We start from the raw sequence: 20,901 nt of genomic DNA on the forward strand, positions 1-20,901 counted from the left end.
CACAACATTTACTTTGAGATTCACCTCTACCCTGCATTTTATTTTTAAGATATTTATAAAAGCAATAGTTGTTTTCCCAGCATAAGGCTTTAACACCAATTCTCATCTGTACCACCATCTGCTATAAGGTTTTGGCTACGTTATTCAAGTGTGGGCAGTTATTTTAGGCACCCATTCTAATATGTTTTCAGGGTGTTCAGATATTGTGTGCACAGTGGTTTCAGGAAATCAGATACCTTTACGTTTCAGGGTTCTCAAGTTTGAATGCTGAATATATATGTGCTATTCTTGGTCTCCACAGCTCCTTGTTTTTCTAGTACAGAGTGCTAACCTAATTTTCCAAAATAAAAAAAAAAAAATAGGAAAAAAGCCCACTCCCCCCAGCAGTAAATCTTATAAAAACTAGAAAGCTTCCACTTCTGCCTCATATATTCAGATGCTAAGTTGTATTTCCTTTCCCTCAGTTTACAGCATTTGTTCAGCTGTCCTCTGGAAAATGTGAGATCAGAGACTTTCTTACAGATTTGTAGTCTTTAAGTTGTTATTTTAATTCTTAGTCTTATTTGTTGTGTATTTACTCAGTTTCTAAAAATCTTTAAAAAATCATTATCACTATCTCTTTAACAAGCCAAACACTACTTGACACTGCTGAATATGCTTTCACTTTTTTTCATAAGGTTTGCATGTGAAAGACCTTCATAACTACACAGTCTTACTCAGGTGAACTGAGTAGTGCAAAGCTCAAGTGTCCTTGCCAGGACTGTGAGCTAAGGAAAGACTTGCAACATTGCTTCATTGATAGCTGGCATACTGTGATTATGATTGTTCCTATATTGACCATCATTAAATAGCATTTTGTCTATGACTTCAAATGAAGAAAGAACTACTCAAACTGTAGTGTCAATATCTTTAATACTATATCATTTGCAAGGCATACAGCTGTTTCCAGCTATCATACCGTTAAAGTAATGCTCTCTTCTATTTCAAAAGGCAGTAGAGGGTGCTGCAGATACATCTTAGCCATAAATCTCACTTAAGTTTAAATGTTAGCACAAGCTTTCCCACAGACAAGCACAGCCTGTCCAGATTCATTCAGATCAAGCTAAGGAAACAAACCCTGACTCAGATGTGTTGTTATTCATCATTTACCTAACAGTAATAACATCCTACTGCAGTGATCCACTTTAAAAATTGCCAATTCATTTGAGAGAATGCAGGAACTGCCACAACAATGTGACCAGCAGTACTAGTAATCCAGTATCCTGTCTCCACCAGAAGTCACACACAGATAACACAGAGGACGTGTCCTTTTTCTTCACTGAGAGGGAGATGTTAACATCATTGTGTCGATTTGGCAGTTTTTGTTTAGTATAACACCCTCAGGACACACAGCACAAAACTCAACATTTTTTGTACCTGTCAAGAAGGAGGATACTGTGGATACCAGATATGCCAAATCTACTAACTATTGTTATCTTACTTGTGCAAATAGCCTAATTTTACTAAGAAGAACAAAGTAATCCAAGAGTACTGGACAGTGTATTTGAATTAACTTCAGTGAGTTCTGCATGATGTCTTTCTGGGTGAGCGTGGAGATACGTGCATTCGTAAAAAGCAAATGAGTGTCATAAAAAAGAACTCACAATAATGCAGTAGACTCACTGAACATTTCTGTTTCAGGAGCTGCAATACTGAACAGCCAAATAAATGTGTGTCATTCAGATATCTACATGTGTATTTCTAATGCTCACAGGGTTGTTAATGATGCATCACTGTTCTTCAGACGTGTTAAAAGCAATTAATCTCACTAAGGATTACGAACAAAAAGCACAGTCTTATAATTTTCAAATAACAAATTATTGATCACAGAGAAACTTACCTAGGAATGTCACTCTCAATGGTTATACATCCATAAAGAAATACAATAATCCCAACTACTGAAGATGGAATGAGGAATTCTGTATATAAACCCAGCCATGCAAAATAAAGTCCTATCTTTTCTCCAAAATACTTTCTGAAAAAGGAGGAAAAAAAAAAAACAAAACATGTGTCAAGGGTATAATTTTCAAATGTGTTTTACAGCTTCTTAACACTCCCTGAAAGTTAAAATACTAATTGTCAAAGACATGGATGAAAACCCTGAATATCTTGAAGTCAGTATCACCAAATGAAGGGGGTAATTCTGGCAGTTTGGAGTTCTCCTTTAAGAGAAGTTAAAGACAGTCCTATATCATTATAATACATACTTAACATCTGCTCAGGGAAGGCTGCGGCTTTTGCATCTTTAAAATGAAGTCAGTGAAATACCCCTCATTTTCATCAAAAGTGGCAGCTTTTCAACCAAATATTTAGCAGGAAACATTGGAAAGGATTCAGCTCCTCAGAAGAGTATCTAGATATGCCATCTTCTTTGCCTCTGTAGTCCTCCTGGGTTCAGCTGGTGAGAGTCATGGAAATGACATCTACGGCAACATACTGACAACAACCTCTGATATCTTAAAAGACTAGTAATCTTGCGTTGCTGTTAAAGAAGGAAGGTTTACTTGCACACTTAGCACTGGCTTTTCAGAAAGAATAAATATTTTTGATAAATTAATGGTCTCTGGACAGCTGGTTTGAAAAAACAGTTTCTGCTCTGAGGAACAGTTCACTGTAGATGTTGATAAATATGTGCTAGTACTCAGCCCAACATCTTCATGAATCACACTGCAAAGAAGTAAACTAAACATAGATGAAACTCACTGATCATTCCAAAGTACTGTTAGAGTGATTACAAATATTGCAAAACACCAAGAGCTTCAGAGAGCTCATGAACTCACCGCCACTAAAATCAGACTAAATTTAGATAAAAACAACAGAGTTAGAAACATTTCCCAAGCCAGAGAGTAGGATGGAGGAATGCTGGACAGAAAGCGGCTAAACAGAGAGCACTCAGGGCATGACATTGTGTTTGAATCAGTGAGACATATATTCACACTGTGGTGGCAGAAAGAACAAAAAGAATTTCAAGATAATGTGTCTAACAAAAGAAACACAAGACTTGCTCCTCATGAAGTCTAAGCACAATCCCCGCCTGAGATTGATTCTGAACTCACTCACACTAGGAAAGTTTTACCCAAGCTGAGCACCCCAGATTTAAATTATTCCTAATGAAGATGGTTAAATGAGATTTTTGGAGGCCCAGGATTTCTTCTAACAGATATAATTCTATTCTGATAGAATTTAATGACAAACCTCCATGTCTGTAGAGTTGAGTTCAAGTCCTTTGAGCAGTATAAGCAAAACTGAAATTATCTACTCCAGAAGCTAGGTCTCAGGGCCAGGCTGCTCCAGGGCCAGGAGTGCAACCAAGGCAGAGAGCCAGGGGACAAGACGACAAGCGTCCACAGTCGTTTCCAGCTCAGATGAAAGGAGTAAGGGTAGAAACAGTGGGGTTTTTTTATTACTCCAGTTCCTGCTGTTCTCACACCACCACAGCTGCAGCTAACTTCACATTCCTAGGGTCTCACATAGGAAAGCGGGCAGTGCAGTCATGCCTATTTCAGCGTTGCCTTACATCAGTGCCTATATTTACTTATGTCTAACCAACCTCACATATCCTTTAGAAAGGGTACATGCAATCATAAAAGAGAAAACAGAACAAAAGCACTTTAAGGTGGTACACAGACAACATTATCTTCAATATAAGGGGATGCTATAAGTTGGAGAACTAGCACAAAATCGAGGGAAATTTCAGGAATCTTCTGGGAAAGGAGTATAGCCCCTACACCTGACATTTGCAAGGCTATCATAAGAAACACACTGTGTGAAGTATCAAACAACACAAGTGGAATCATGACAGAGTGAGTCGAACGGCAGTAACTTAATTAGCTGTGTAATTCTCTTTTGTTTCGGAAAGACAACATGCCAAAGTCAGAATGGGAATACTATTTGCAGCAACCAGTCTTTAAACAACATGTATCAGCTTAGCAACTCTACATTCACACCACAGCACAGTTTTTGAGCAACTTGGGACAACGGATTATCACATCTGCACGGAATATATGGAAGTATGATACTATATGATATAGTATAGTTTATAAAATGATAAATGTAAATGTTTATGTTGCAAATATAATCTGAATCCTGTGGAACTACTCTGTAACCTGGCACATGTCAGGTAACTTTGGAGGTAATGTTTAGGAGGTAGTTTTTCTTTATTTTCACATTTGTTGGTTTTTTAATATGAAGTGAGGGAGGAAATACTTGATTAAAACACAGAAATAATCAGATGGCCTATAGCTTTTCTTCAAGCCTCCTGTGAGAGTCAACATACAGCAGCAATGGCCTTGGAGCAGCACAGGACAAGAGGGAGACTCCGTTTGCTCTCAGGTTTCCTCCTGATTGGGAAGTGACACACCTTACATTTGACATTAAGGCAAACATCACTGAACACATCCTAACAACATGGAACAAGAAGGAAGAGAGGGGAATTATTCTGATTATCTGTCTTCTTACTCCTTATTTGTGGAGTTGGGCAGCATGCATAGCTAGTACAGTGGTCCAAATAGGTCAAAGCAGACATGAAAAATAATCCACAATGTGAGCTGTTCTAAACTATTGTTTTGACAAAGGGCCACAAATTAGCACAGAAAGTGTTCAAAACCCAGAAGCATTAGAGTAAAGAGCAGCTGACCAGGGTCAATGAAGTTGAAGCTTATGAGGCTTCCTCTAGAATTTTTAAGCCTTCCAGTGATAAATGCGATCTGTAACCTATAAAGCAAAGGGTTACTATTTGCATCCATGCCAAGAGAAAGTGAGAAGAGCTCAACAATGTCCTGGCAGTATGGAAAAAAGCTGTTGCCAAGAAGAAAACTGCACAACGTTTTGTGGCTTAAATGTTTTGAAAAAGAAAAATAATTAAGACTGCTGTGCCTAAACTCAGTCCACCAATGTGCCAGAAAGTGAAATAATCTCAGGAGAAGCAATGGCAGTGCTTGGAAGCATGATGATAAATTTAATTCTGAGTTTATCAAGCGAGAAAAACACAGGACATGGACATGTTCCTTCCTTTTCTACCACATCCCAAGAACTGTTCTCCCATTGCTCTGAATAGGAGTCAAGCCTCTGCAAACACCTGTGACAAAATCCACAGTAGCCACAGTTGGATTCAGCAATTCTTGGCTCAGACCTTAAGAATACCTTGGGGTTGGTTTCTTTCTAGCACCCCTCTAAAAAGGCACACTGGCATAGTTTTATAAGGTTTGCAAGCGTTCCACCTCTACTGAAGTCAGTAGTTTCACGGCAGCAAATTGCAATGCTATTTCACTTTGAAAGCAGGATGATAAGTTTTCTCAAATGTGGACATACTAGCCCCTCTATATTTTCACACTAAAAGGAAAAAGAAATGGAATGATTGCAGTGAATGAAGAGAAAAAAAAAAAGTGTTATTCAAGGGTAGAGTAAGATGTACGTCAAGAAAAGGAATTTTTACAAGTTTTTGTATATTTACACCAAGAACTTGGCATCTTCTCTCATTTACATTGGGATAAAACCAGTCTTACTTTATTATACTCAAGGAATTACTCATGATTTATGCTGGCATGGAAAAAGAGGAGAATTGAGACAGGAGTTTTGCCCTACCTCAGTAGCTAACTCACATCCTGTTCACATCTATCTATCCAGGCAGAGCTGAGGACTAATCCTTTCCGAGGTATGCTCATGGATGGCCCACTGCAGAGTGCCCCCAAAAAAGTATGCCCTCTGCATTGCATAAGCTTAATTTCCACATTAGCTGTATTCTAATGTAGAGAAATGTCCCTTTATATACACATACACAATGAGGACAGCAGTTCTCATCCAAAACAAGGGGCAAATGGCTTTGATAACGAAAGTTTACTGCTCTTTTCAGAAGCAGCAGCCAAGCATTTTGTTCTGTGCGTTCTTACAGTAGAAGGTGAAATTTTGTGCCTTTCACTTTGGAAGACTTTTTGAATGCTGGTAAAACGGCCACTTACCAAGTACTAACTTCTCTTGAGTAAGAATCATGTCTTTAAGGAAAGATTTGGCTAAATCATCCATAACTCCTTCAGAAGCTGAACAAAAGTTGCACTTCAAGCAAATTATCAGAAACAGCATTAAAAAACTACAACGACAACAACCACCACCTGTAGAAAGTGTATTCCCTCTCATGGCAGAGTTAGAATAAGAAGTATTGAGAAGGACACAGTGAAAACGTTTACTCAGTTCCCTCTGCTTCGCCCATATAACACTTGAACCAAACATCTGCAATGCACTTCTGTCTGTCTGGTTGCCAAACCAACATCAAAAAGAGTAACTGATAATTAAACTCTATGCTTGCACGTTGGTCACAGTGCTTCCATGTCAAGTTGTGCAATTCATAAATAGACTAAGATTTGGGGAAAGGAGGAGAAAGAGAGAAGGAAAAAAAAACCTTAGTTTTTGACTCTGTGAAAACAAGTGTGGGATACCTGGAATGTGAATAAAGCATGTGGTGCATGACACACGCTGGAAAGAACTCTGGAGTCGTTCAGGAACAAAGTTAAAAAAGCGAGGAAAAGACGCTGTGGACACTGAGTCACCTAACTGGGAAATCTGTTCAAAACCCTTCAGTTTTTTAATTTCCATACCCCATTCTAGGCCAGCTGTTATTTCATGTTTGCCACAATTCATTCCACCACCCCTATGGTGGTGGAATAGTTTCTATGCAAAACTAAACTAATCTACAGCTACAAAACTAAACTGATTTACAGGGTAGGCTTTCCCCTGTGCAAATGGTCAAACGAGTCACATGTATTACTTGTGCCTTCAAAATAAACCGATTCTCACAAATTGCGGACAAAATTCTGCTATTCCTACTATCGGGAGAAAGGACAAGCAGTCCTCTCAAAGTACAGTTTTATGTCAGGATATCTCTGCTACCAGAGCCAGTTTAAAAACTTTCTTTCCCTCCCCAGCTTCCAGCCCAGGTGCGCATTCCCTTTCTGACCCACCGCAAGGCAGTTCCCAGTGTAGGCCTATGAACAGCTGCGACAGACCAGCAGAGAAAATGACAACCTGTTTCGGAGGGTAGGGAACACAATTAATTCCTTCAGGGGGCTTTGTCACCAGGAGAAAATCTACCATTACACCAAAGGTAAAACAATGATTCCCCTTACAAACATAGAACTAATTTCTAGCGTGTATTATATTCAGAACACAGGAGATTTTTCCTTGTTTCTGAGATAATAGTCCCCACCAAACTGAAGTTTCCATCTCAAAACTGTAGACTTATTTCAGAAAGACTGCTGAAGTATAGAGAAAACCCCAGTCACTGTAACGGAACCAGGAACAGGACATAACATCTCTGTATACCCCACCATTTCACTCCAGGTAGAGTTGCCTATGTCCTAACTTCTCTGGATTTGTCATTTTTTCTCCACTTGAAAATTTTCTCAGGGCAGGATTCAAACATTTATTACAACCATCTGGGACACCTGGGTGGAATTACCGCTCAGCAGCAGCACTGAGGCTGCTGTGCATCCAGAGATCCTAGAGATTTCTACCATGTTTGTGCCTGAGAGCATATATATACGTACTCTGTCCAGACAGTCCCAAGAAGAAACATATCAGTGCTAAATCCAGATGTACAGAGAGTGCACCAAATGGAGCAATATGGAAGCCAAGAAAGGCTCCTGGCAGAAGACAAGCCCCCTTGGAACAACTTGCCAAGAGACTGAAAAACTTTTTTTATTAAAATTTTAAGAGGAGAAAAAAAACCAACTACAGAACCTCAGCTAAATTACAATGCAGCTGAGTCTGAGGGAGGAAAGAAAAAGTCCATTAGAAAGGCCAAGTAGTTCTGCACACAGAAAACAAAGAAAGGAGCCTCTGTCCAAGGTAAGAGCAAGTGGTTTTCCCTAAACTGGAGATAAAGATCAAGACTGTCCAGTAGAGAATGATTATAAGACTGTTTGTGAAAATAGTTGATAAGCTTGTGCAAGAACCCTAAATCAAACCCTAAATGCTGAAAGCTAGCTCTAATGTTCATGTTTGTGTCCACATCTGCAAATATCCCTCAGTTCACTTTGGAACACGTGGTACCAGATCAGTAAGACCTGGAAGCAAGTTCAGAGCCACAGGCTGGCTTTTGATTTCTATAAAAGACTTCATACCCTGTGTATTTTCTCTAACAAGTAATGCACAGAGTCATCCGCAGTGCTTCTAAGAGCTTTCAGCAAAGACCAACAGAGAAACTACAAACTATGAATCAGACTTTTTGCCTGAAAGTAGAATGAAGCAAAATGCCACAAGGGCCATTTAATCAAGCCCTTTTAGTTAAAGTTCTTGTTCAAAAGCATTAGTTAACAAATATTTGCTGTGTACTTCAATGGTACCTGAAGTCTGGAGCCAAACCTGCCTAAATTACAGATTATAACAGCCACAGATACATTTTCTTCCAAAGCACTGTGAAATATTACTTGTGATCCATTATAGGACAAAAGAACACTATCAAAATATTGCAACCCCTTAGGGAACAGAAATTTTTAAATTCACTTAGATGTAGAACTATGTTTTCCCCTAGTCTCTTGTCTCTGAAGAAATAAGTACTATTCAACACAGTAACTGGGTACTGTTTAGGGAGAAGATGATGTGTGTGGAGGAAGGGAATGCTCAAGTTCTCAAATTCAAATATATTGAAAAACTTGGGAAAAATATCTAGAATAAAAACCCCACAGAATTTGTGTATTAACTGCAATTTAAAATAGCAAAAGATCAAACCTTACCCCGTAAAGAAATAAAACCAGGACAAGCCACTCACTGAGCTTCACAGCTTCACAAACCTTATTGCTTCCATTCCAAGAAATTGTCAGAATACAACTGAAAGAGCATAGTTTGTGGTGATGGATTATAAACTGAAAAAAGCCTTTGTTTACTGACTGTAATACAAAGAACAATAGAAGCATAATAAGTAGACATGTAATGTGACTGAGACAGAAATTAAGTCTGACTACCTACCAATTTTATAAGCAAGCAACATGATGCTGGTTAGTCGGAAGCACTGTAACTGCATTCTGCTCTCTGTTATGGGAGAATACAAAGCTTCAGTGCCTCTACAGAGCATTTTTTGATTTGTGCATGGCCTTTGTAAAGTGTCCAGATCCCCACGGGTAAAGAGACCTTTTATCAGAGAGCTAGACACAAGGAGAATGTGATTTCAGGAACATGAAAATAATAATGTACTCATACGTAGCCCTTTAGGTGCAGTAATAGCAGTCCTTAACCTTACGTAGTGTTTGAAAGTATTAAATGCCTGATTACGTTACTCCGTTGATGTCTGGATTTGCCTGTCAGGTTCTTTGCCTACAAAGCTTCTCCATGTCTCTGAGACTGCAGTAGCCACAGCACACCTTACTAAAGAGAGACATTTCCAGCAAGAGTAGTAAAGCAGTGTTTGTCCCCTCACTTCACAGAGCTCATGCACAAGACAACCTACAAACACTCAGTGTCTCCCTACTTTATTCTCTAGCATGCTTTAGGATTCAAAAATGTCAGTAACCTTCCAAACCTGGCAAATTAAAGATCCATAGCATGTAGCCCGGCTACGTGAGGCTGAGTCAATACTAATGTAACTAATACACCTATGAGGAAGGGCGTACAGTTCCACTTTATAAACACCTCAGCACAGCAAGTGACACTATGTAAGAAACAAATAACTCATTCAGTTATACATATAACATTTTCTCTCATAATAAAGTCTACAAGCTCCTACAAATAAGGAGTGACTTATTTAATATGATAAAGTGAATCACCCTGCTATTTAGACTGGCAAGGACGTTACCTAGTCTTTTTCTCCCTATTTTCTTAACACCCACTATGACTTGCTTTTCCAGCTTTTATTTACTTGCAAATGAAATGCTTGCCCAAGTTTTTACTTTAAACAAATGTGAGGTCACTGATATTTTATCACTTTCCTAATCTTCAATTTTCACAAGATATTTCGCACAGTTTTCACAATCTAGAGTTTGAAGTTCAAATACTGACTTATTTTCATAAATAACTTTGTTTTATAATAACTAATATTTCATGAAAGCTTTCTTGCTTTTCAAATTAATATAGCTAAGCCTTACTTCAGAGTCTGAATTAATTTCATGTATTTGCTTTGGTAAGTACTCATAAGTACTTGCACTGTATTACTACTGTCAGATAGACACCATCTAGTGGCTAGTAAACAGATGTGTAATTTCCAAAAAAAGACAAGTATAATAAATTCTTTTTAGTCACAGTATTACTGCACACCTTGAGATAGCAAGGCTTGCCTCTTGTCATTTTGAGACAATAAGATAGTTACAGAACATTCCTGTTTAACTAAAATTTAAACTGCTAGTCTTCAAGACTTCAGAGACTGTGACAAATGAAAAGGCAAACAAAAGACATTCAAATGCATCCTGTAAGTTAAATGCATGCAAGAGTTCCTGGTTCGTTATCTTTCAGGCCTTCAGGAATCCCAGGTCCCAGAGATAGGGGGAAAGGTTTAAGCAAGGAAAATGTAGCCTTGGCAGAAAAGGACCAGATCAGGGAATACTTACACAAACTGGACATGCATAAGTCCATGGGCCCTGATGGGATGCACCCACGAGTGCTGAGGAAGCTGGCAGATGTCATTGCAAGGCCACTCTCGATAATCTTTGATCGATGATGTCAACTGGGAGAAGTGCCCAAAGACTGGAGGAAAACAAATGTTACCCCCATCTTCAAGAAGGAGGACCTATGGAACTACAGACTGATCTGCCTCACATCAATCCCAGGGAAGGTGGCAGAGGAGCTAATTCTGGAAACCATTTCCAGGCACATTAAAGATGAGAAAATCATCAGGAGTAGTCAGCATGGCTTCACCAAGGGGAAGTCATTCTTGACCAACTTAATAAACTTCTATGATGGACTGACTGGCCTGGTAGATGAGGGGAGAGCAGTGAATGTTGTCTATCTGGACTTCAGTAAGGCCTCTGACACTGTCTCCCATAAGATCCTCATAGAGCAGCTGTTGATGTATGGGATGGATGAGCAGGGAGGAGCATTGAAAACTGGCTGAACAGCTGGGTCCAGAGGGTGGTGGTCAGTGGCACAAAGTCCAGTTGGAGGCCAGTGACTAGAGTGTACCCCAGGGGTCAATACTGGGTCCAGTCCTGTTTAACTTCTTCGTTAATGATCTGGATGATGAGGCAGACTGTAGCCTTCAGCAAGTTTGCAGATGACACAAAACTGGGAGGAGTTGCTGATAGGCCAGGGGATCATGTTGCCATCCAGAGGGACCTTGACAGGCTGGAGAAATGAGCTGACAGGAACATCGTGAAGTTCAACAAGGACAAGTGCAAAGTCCTGCACCTGGGGAAGAACAAGCCCAGGCACCAGTATTTGCTGGGGGCCACCCAGCTGAAAAGCAGCTTGGCAGAAAAGAACCTGGGAGTCCTGGTGCACACCAGCTTGAACATGAGCCAGCAATGTGCCCTTGCTGCAAAGAAGGCAAATGGTATCCTTGGCCGCTTTAGACGAAGTATTGCCAGCAGGTCAAGGGAGGTCATCTTTCCCCTCTGCTCAGCACTGACAAAGCCACAGTGGGAGAACGGTGTCCAGTGCTGGGCTCCTCAGTACAAGAGAGACATGGACATACTGGAAAGATCCAGTGAGGAGCCACAAGGTTGATTAAGGGACTGGAGCACCTCACATATGAGGAAAAGCTGAGAGAGCTGAGACTGGTTTGCCTGGAGAAGAGAAGACTCAAGGGGCATCTTATTAATGTATGTAAATACTTGAAGGGAAGGTGCAAAGATGATGGAGCCAGGCTCTTTCAGTTTGCCCAATGACAGGACAAGAGGCAATGGGCACAAACTGAAACACAGGAGGTTCCTCTCAACATCAGGAAATGCTTTTTTACTGTGAGGATGACTGAACACTGGAATAGGTTGCCCGAGGAGGTTGTGGAGTCTCTCTCCTTGGAGATATTCAAAAAACATCTAGTCACAGTCCTGGGAAACTGAGTCTAGATGGCCCTGTCTGAGCAAGGGTTTGGACAAGATGACCTCCAGAGGTCCCCGCCAACCTCAACCTTTCTGTGATTCTGTGATCTTTGAACACTTCAATTGCAGCTATTCCACCAAGACAGTAATACGCAACAGCAGTAATCACCTGCTCAATATTGCATTAAAATGTTCATTTTCCTGCTCTCTGTACTGACTGTGGAAGTTCAGAGATTTCCCATGGTGGAATCCTTCTTTATGCAGATGTTTTCTGGGGATAATTGTTACATGGTGCCCAGTTCTAAATCTCTTCCCTTGTCATCTTGGTTTTGTCCACTGTTAGAGACAGGTTACTGGGTCAGACAAAGCTATGGTCTGTCCTAATGTAACTTATGTACAGAGAGAGAGAGGATCCTCATAAAAAGCATCTAAATATTGGGGTATACCTTTAAACCGGATGACAAGGGTTGGTCTTAACCCTTGGTCAGTGCTCAAGGGGTCAGAAGAGGACCTCCTCTCACCCCAGCATGCCATAGCCAATACTTTCTGCAAGATTAAGAAGTCCAGAGCAGTTTTACAAGAAAGACAAGCAGAACTGTAACCACCCAAATGCAGCAACTCTTTTCTACTCCCTGCAGTTCCCAGCAATACACACCTCTAAATGCCTACAAATATTTGTATGCACGTATATAAAAATGTGCAGGACTTTCTCTTTTGTTTCCAAATGTGGCTTCCCACCTCTGGCTTTTGCTTGTCCAGTTTAAAAGAGCAAACTTTCGTTTCCTGCCCAAATACTTCGGTATCACCTCCAAAGATACCCGTTGGGCTGGCTGTGAAGCTTAGGCATCGTACAGGCACTATGGAACTTAGCCTGAGACAGTTCTGCATGCAGATAAAACTGAACTCTAGCTGCCTACAAAACTACACAAACGAAGGGGGAGGCACTAGGAAGCTGCGCAGCAGCTTCAGTCATCAGAGCCTCGGCTTTGCATAAGTCCTGATGTAGAAGTGCACATCCTTTGCTGGATCTAGCTTTTGAAAAATCCCACTGAAGGAGTGAGAAATCTGGATGGTAATGAGGATCTTAGTGCTCATACAGTGACCTGAAGCCTGGGAATTTTGTTTATCAGAAAGCAGGGATCTGTTTTAACTCACCACTGCAATACAAGCCTACTGGTTTAAAATTCCATCTCTCATACAAGCACCAATAAATAAGACCAAGCTCTTGCCAAAACAGACAGAGAACCACTTCCTACAGGACTGGCAAAGTCTATGAAATGCAGAGCTGTAAGTAAATCATCTCACTCAAGTCACAGGCCTGCATCCAGCAGAATAATTCAATACAAATTCTTCAGTGATTTATGCACCATGAGCAAAACCCCTCTGCTTTGCAATAAACACAGGCGAGCACTCATGTAAGCCCTGTAACAAGAAGTTCCAGGGGTGGAGGGGAAACTCCCTACAACTGCAGATGAAAAGTGCTGTCCTAGCATCAAGCATCTAATACGCAGTCCATTTAATGAACGTATGCCATGATAAAAAAGTCCATTCATAAATAAACTGGGGTTGTGAGGGGTAACGAGATCACACAGACACTGGAAAAGGGAAAGAATTATAACGATGGAGAAAGCATTCCTTTCTCAACAGCTAGGACTCCACTCCAGGGTCCCACCTGCTTCTGGCCCACTCCAGAAAGGTCTCTGCTGTAAAACTGGCACAAAGGATATCCTCAAGGCTTAGTGAATACTGGCACAGCACTTCCTACTGTACCTTGTGTACCTAATGATGATGAACTGTAAGTTGAACGTACCCCATGTTGGGAACAAATATTTGTTGTAGAGTTCCTTGGAACTATAAAAAGATGTTGGACTCGAAGTGCAACACAGTTATAGGAAGAAGATATGCTCAGATTATTGCCTCGGGCACGTTCTCAGCAGAGGTTTGGAAAGGAGCTAGATGGACTACTGCCAAAGTTACTGGTAGAGCTCATGGGCATTTTTCTATTTAATGCTATGTTTGTTCGATTACTGCACTTTCCCAGGCTTAAAGCTGTTTTCTCTTTTTCCTAATAAAGAATTCCTTGCATTTATCCTCAGCATCTTTGTGAATGTTGAAGATATGCCCGCTAAAGACAGTCAGGGAAGAATTGCATAGTGTTCCCATATTTCTGTATGGGAACAGAGTCATTTAGTTATTTGCCAAGAAGAACTGTTTTTTACTGTCTTTACCCACCTGGCATAAGGGGACCCTTTCCAGGATCCTATGAATCAGTGTCATCTCAGAAGAATGCTACAGTAATTCACCAGACTAAGGGGGAAAGCACAACACTCTAAACATACTTATCACTAATATCCAAAAAGAAAGCAAGCTCCATCCTCTCTCAAAGGGAAAGGAAGCCCCCAAAAATGAGAAGTGCCCCACTGGCACACAGTGAAGAAAAGAGGCTAGAAAAGAAAAGAACCAATGGGTAAGCCTGAAACATACTTGGTTTCCACCAAAAAGGCATTTCTGTTAAAGAAGGAATCAAACGGTCAGGTAGAGAAAAGGTCCTCATTGTAACAGTGTACAGACCCAACGCCGTAAGTGATGTCTTACTCAGAACATAGTAAATAACCGCCTGACCTAGCAGTTGCTTCAGCAGAGAGAAAAGTGTGTAACATAACTATTCTCCAGGCATCAGGAACCAGATATTACCCTGCACACCTACCATGGTGGAGTTTTCTTTTCTCTCCGCAGCGTTATGGAAGCTGGTGATAGTCATGTAAGCCTTGCAGAAGGAGAGTGTGAAGGGAGCTCAACGCTCTGAGTCTGGTGAGTGTATATGGGTGACAGGCCGCCCCGTCTCCTGCTTTGAAACCTGGCTGTCAGAAAATATATAGGTATTTGTTGTGAATCTGGGGAGTGTAAGACTGACCTGCTGGGTCAGCCAGCCCACCACAGAGCAGGGCGCTGGGTATATCTCTCTCCCAAAATGTTAGTCTGGACTGATTAGGCTTAGCTCTGAAGCAAGCATTAGAGAGGGTTGTTCAAGCCCTGCGAGGTACCACATATTACACGGTTGTTTTCTGCCCAAGTGGTTACACTGCATAAAAAAATAAAGATCAGATGTTTGGTTCGGTTAATTCACAATAATAACAGAAGAGTGACAGGGAAGCAGAGGAATTAAAACATACAGGAGAATCTCCACTTTGAGGATCAATAACCCCAAAGTTAGTATGAACAATGACTGAACAACATTTGAGTGTACCTCTGGAATTAGGGAGGGCACCGCAGACCTTTATTTCCAAGTTCTTAGAGTTCTAGACAGTATGTGGAGACAAATGTTCTCTCTTAAGAGATGAAGATGTGGCTACAAAACACGGTGGTGAAAGCAGTGGTGATTTGCTAATGTATTAAGCAGGACAGATGGCCACAGTTAGGGGAATGGTGTACCAGAAACTGATCTTAACCACACTTTTGCCAAGGAAGAAACGCTTCTCTCTAAAGACAATAAAAACACCATTTCAGCAGAACTCCCCTTTTCTTATTTTATCGCTCCTTTAAAACTACCCTATCCTAAGTAGAGTAAGCAGATATAGCCAGTTTTGGTTTTTGTGGTAAATATTGATGAAAGACGGTAAAAAAGCAAACCAGTAATAACACTCTGGGGGCCTGACTGCTTACATTGAACACCGCACTACACGGGCCCCAAGACACTGAAAGTGAAGGTAACAGTATCCAGAGCCGAGACAATCAAACTTTGGAACATAATAGGTCTGTCATTGCTTTAAAAACTGCCAGGAAGAGAAAGCTACAGGCTGCTGTGTTTTAGGAAGACAGCATTCAAATGCAGGAACAGAGGGGAACTGGTGACTGTTCGCTCAAGAGCAGGTTCGACATGGGCACACTGCAATGAAGGGCTAGAATTCCTTACACGAGAAGTTGAAACAATTTTCCATACCAAATTAAAACATAGCTAAAAATAGGAAGGAGGAAATATATTAGGCAGGCAGTTTGAGTAACAGAAACTCGCAAGTTTTGATTTACATGCTATACACTATAAATAATATTTTGGATAACACACTTTTCCACCTACTCCTGCAAAAAGAGTTATTGTATACATAGTCTTAATCTTTACAATGACCATGTCTTCCCAGTTTTAGGCTTTACAGCAAGATAAGCATATACAGGCACTTGGAGCTTTGAAAGTCATTATGCTATAGATAATGTAGCCTGTTAGTTTTTAAGAAGTTAGGTGAATTCCTAGCAATAAGCAATAGAAATAAAAACATGAAAAATGAGACGGGTGAGAAGGAGCTGATGAGCTGAGACCTTTTAGAAGCACTAATATTAAAATAAGCTCCACCGCAGTTAAAAATGAGCTAGCTCTGCTTGACTTCCCTAGGGCGAGGTATTCTTATATTAATAACAAGATAACAAAAGGGGGCCTCCCTTCTATGATGATGGTCGTCTATCTGAATTTCAGTTCATACGCAGGTTCCCATCTGCAGGTGCTTCAAGATGTCCATTAAGAAGATAACTTGCCAGTTTTCCGGGAGTTAAGTAAGCTTTTGTCTCATAAGGATAACCATCTCTTTCTGATACCAGTAACCTTAGCATACTCACTTCTGTCATTTACAGCTCCTAAGTGATAAAGGTGGTATTCAACCAGAAATATAATCTATTATAAATTCTACTATACTTCTTCTCCTTGCTGTATGTTTTCTTGACTTGCTATAACTTGTTAGAGGTGCACTGCCCTAAGACAAGAGACAATGGCTGCAAGTAGTACCAAGGAAAATTTGGTCTGGACAGAAGGAAAAATTTATTCCCTGAGAGTGGTGCAGTGCTGGAAAGGGTGCCCAGAGAAGCTGTGTGATCTCCATCCTTAGAGATTCCAAAACTCATCAGCAATTTGATCTGGCTTTCAAGCCAGCCCTGCTTTGAGCAGAGGGTATGTCTAAGGACAACCTATTAATTCTAGAGTCACATTGCTAAAACTTTTATTAACATACTATAACATTTATTTTAAAAAAAATAATCACAAAACCTGTTTTCTTCACTCAGGTTCATAAATTCCTAGGGAGTGTCCTCCCTGTCTCTGGATCAACAGTAGTATTACCTCTTAAGAAATTAACAAATACATTAACTGCAAAAATTGCTAAAAACTGGCTTTGAACTCATCTTCATTTGAGAAAAGAACATAATCAAAATAGAAAAAAATCACTGAACCACAGATGTTTTTTTTAGCACCTTTTAGATTACATTACAAGGATTGAGAGAAACTACTGTTAAGTGCATTCCTACAAGAAAGCTACACTAGAGAAACTCCTCTCTAGTAGAAATGAATACTTAAATTAGGATGAGAAAAAAAGTATATTATAACAGACAAATCTCTAGAGCCCTGCATGTCCTAGAACTGCGACTTTCATTCTCTACTTGTTAATATATCACTCATGCCTTCCAAGTCTAAGGATGACTGAAAGAGGAGGTAAACCATTTTCAGTATGTCCAGCCTAGACACCTGTTAGCAAATAATTCTTGATTTCGCTCTCAAAAAGTGTTTATCATCCTCTTAATCTGAGTTGAGAATAGACGTATATGAATGGCAAAAATTGAATTCATATGGCTATATTTACATTCATGTGCTTTTGAAAATAAAGCAATACATTAACCAGACTTTGTTTTAAGCAATGTTATTTAGTATCTGGATGTGCACTGAGAGATGGAGTGTTATAAACATTTTACAAATCAATCCTCAGTTCACACTGTACTATCTGCATGATCTGCACTATATATTCCCTTTTTAACTGAAATTGTTTTGTTGTAGAATAGAAATATGTTACTCCCACTGTGTTCTCATTTGGTGAAACCCTCCTCGCTCACAACTGCCCTTCCTCATTTACAAAAAAAAATAGCTTTTCTTTATAGTCCAAAGAGGTCCATAAAGGCAGAGCAGAATACTTTTACAGATTAAGACACAGGGATTAATGGAAGTGTCAGTGAGTATCGTAATGGTCCTTTATTTGGTTTTATGTTGTTAAGAACTTGGAAATATTCTAAGACTGACTATGCAGTTAGCATTCCCTTGGGATATCAGACCTTAGAAGAGACCTCAGAGAAGCCCCAGTCTGTGCCAAGAGTGAGCATAACAAATATGTGGTTCCTAACTTTGGTGTACAATTGCTTGGCAACAACTGTATGGCCAGAAGCAAGGTACTGAAGCACCAGGAATGATTTATAATAATTCTACAGTGCCATACTTAGTCTTCAAGCATAGGCACTTCAGTTAAAGAATGAGTTTCATTTGCATTCTTACTGAATAAAGGTAAAACAGGAATAGTTAAAAAAGATTTATACTGTTGCAAGTTGTATTAAAAATTAGACTAAAAAGTCTAATTAATTTGGGGATGTAAATATTTTTTAAGCAACGTACTTCAACAGAGATAATGTATTTGAAAAAGTCAGTCAGAACAGGCTTTGAGGACAAAGCAAAATAAATGCTGCTTCTTCTGTCCATCAAAGCCTGAGTATAAAACTGTTAAGTTACCCAGTGCTCCCACAACCAGAAAAAAGTTGAGTGTAATCTAATCAGTCTAAGAAAGAAGGATCACAGTAAATTATCAAAATCCACAAAGTGCGGCTGATGTTTGCAAGGGAATAAGTATCTACATTGAGACTGAGCTCAAATCCCCCCCATGTTACAGAAGTGCAAAAACCTACTTCAGTTGCAGAAAGAAAAGGGTGGTAATTCTTCAGGTATATATACTCTAAAGCTCTAACATTACCCAGAAAATAAAAAACACATTTATTTTAGTGGTAACAGTCAAACTTGTAGTCAAGCAAAGTATGGAAGATAAAAGCAAGCACAATCATCTCTGAGAACAGAGAATCAATTGCACATGTCTGGTCCTTTTTTTTCTTTCTCACAGAAGGTTAAACCACAAAATTTCTATGAAATCATATCAGTGTAATGAAACATTATAATGGAGACAGCAAAATACAAATGAAGATGGAGTGTAAGCAGATGTACCTCTATTTTTAATTCAGCTGATCTGTCAGGTCTGGTAAAACTTGAGAATTCCTCTTGCCAGTCACAGTTTAACTTAACGTTTGTACTATTTACTAACTACATACCAGGTGTTGTAATCTTGTTCTGAGTTTACCTATTCCATACAGTAGCCTGGCCTGGAATAACTTGTATTCAAAAAGTACATAAATCCTGCACAAAAACATTAAGGCAAAAAAGAGGAAATTTCAAAGCTTTGCAGAACCTCAGTAAGATTTGATGGTGTCCCTCCCATTTGCCAATTTGAAACATCTCGCTCCCAATAAAGAGCAATTCTGCTCATGTTACAGTTAGTGGTTAAGTCTTTGAAACACTATATGCAGTATTTCAACTTTAACTCAAAATACAATAAATGCATTTTACAAAGGTTATTGATTATCCATATTACTAACACCAGCTTTTGCAGGTAGGGGCGGATCGTATATTAAAACCTAGTTGGAGTTTGATTATTCAAAAGATTATCGCTAACAAATGTCATCTTTCTTTTGTATACAAATTAACCAGAAACAGATTTTTTGTTATTGTTTGTTTGTTAATATCACAGTTCATTTATTCCTAGATATAACTTACGTAATATTTCAAGCCAGCAGTTTTCACAAACATTTCCTTTTCTTTATTCAGCATTTGTAGCATACAACAAAAAAAGTTTTTGTTTGGTTTGGCTTTCTTGTAGAGATATTGTCAAAATTCCTTAAAAAGCATGGTTGTTTTGTTTTGTCTTATTTTAAGCCCAACTTCTTCTATGTTTGTAACATCAAAATTCAAAGTATACAAAAAACACTGGGAACACATATGGATGTGCTCAGATGAATAAAACTTGTAAAACCAGGAGTAAAAAAATCAAATCAATTTCAAAACTGTCAAATACTTTCACACTGATTCATGATGTGAACACCAGCTTCTGATTATTCACCAGATTTTGTGACCATACTCTCCAATAAAAATTCATCAATGTAAATGAGAATTCCTCTTTTTTGAAAGAATTAATGTTTGGGTTTTTTAAATCTGAAGCATGACATTCCAGCACTATACAAAAACAAAGGTATGTTATTATTTAGTGTATTTTTGCTGCAGTAAACTATCATCAGAGCTCCAGAAAAACAGTGAGAGCATTATTTTTAACGCTCTGATCAATCCAAGATTTCATTTGCTGAAGTAACTGGAAGGAACTTAATTAATCTGTATCAGCTAACCAGGTCCCTTAGTGTTTTATACAAGTCTGTATTACCTTATGAGGTCAATAGGCTGAAACTTGTAAAATACTCCATATCTTGCCCATTCTCGATACAGCAACTAAATAAAAAAAAATAAAAAAAAACAAAAACAAAAAACACAACAGAAAATTAACTAGAAACAAGTGGTTCCATCTGCTTCTACAAACATCTTCTAAGAGTTAAAAATATATGTACCAAAAAAAGCAGTTTCCCATGCTTCAATCCAAACTTCCAAGTACGTTTTTCAGGCAGTTATGGAAGACTCCAAGCAAGCCAGCAATGTGAGGATGGCGTACACACGTCTTTCTCCACACAACTACCCCCTCCCCACCACATTTATTAGATAGTGATGTTAAATAGAAAGGCTCAAAAGGAAAAATAAAAGATGCTGTAGTCTTGTGAAAATCTTTGGAAAGATGCTAGAAATAATCCTTACAGAGTGAAATTCTCCTATGATGTAATTTATTTAATGTCTGGAATCACACCATAGATAAGTAATGACCAGTGTTTCCAGGTCCAAGGTGAAGTGAACTGAGGTAAGAGTTCCAAACTGGTAAACAGGTATGTGAAAACATACCAAGAGGTAATAGTTGTGTCACAACTAGTCTGCTCTCCTGCTCAGCTCCTGCGGCTACTATGCCCA

General features: G+C 39.4%; 1 protein-coding gene across 3 annotated transcripts in view; it reads right to left on the reverse strand.

Annotated features, from left to right (window-relative positions):
- ANO2 (anoctamin 2) overlaps positions 1-20,901 on the reverse strand; it is a 200,209-nt gene that overhangs the window by 120,825 nt on the left and 58,483 nt on the right. For 2 of the 3 annotated variants that reach the window (XM_069806799.1, XM_069806800.1), the window contains exons 10-11: positions 20,273-20,337; positions 1,880-2,014 (exon numbers count right to left, since the gene is read on the reverse strand). In XM_069806799.1, the coding sequence (XP_069662900.1) occupies positions 1,880-2,014; positions 20,273-20,337 (200 nt within the window). The remainder of the gene's footprint in view (positions 1-1,879; positions 2,015-20,272; positions 20,338-20,901) is intronic. The other variant, XM_069806801.1, reaches the window with a different exon arrangement.

Source organism: Haliaeetus albicilla, chromosome 19 (assembly GCF_947461875.1).
Source record: "Haliaeetus albicilla chromosome 19, bHalAlb1.1, whole genome shotgun sequence".
NCBI lineage: Eukaryota > Metazoa > Chordata > Aves > Accipitriformes > Accipitridae > Haliaeetus > Haliaeetus albicilla.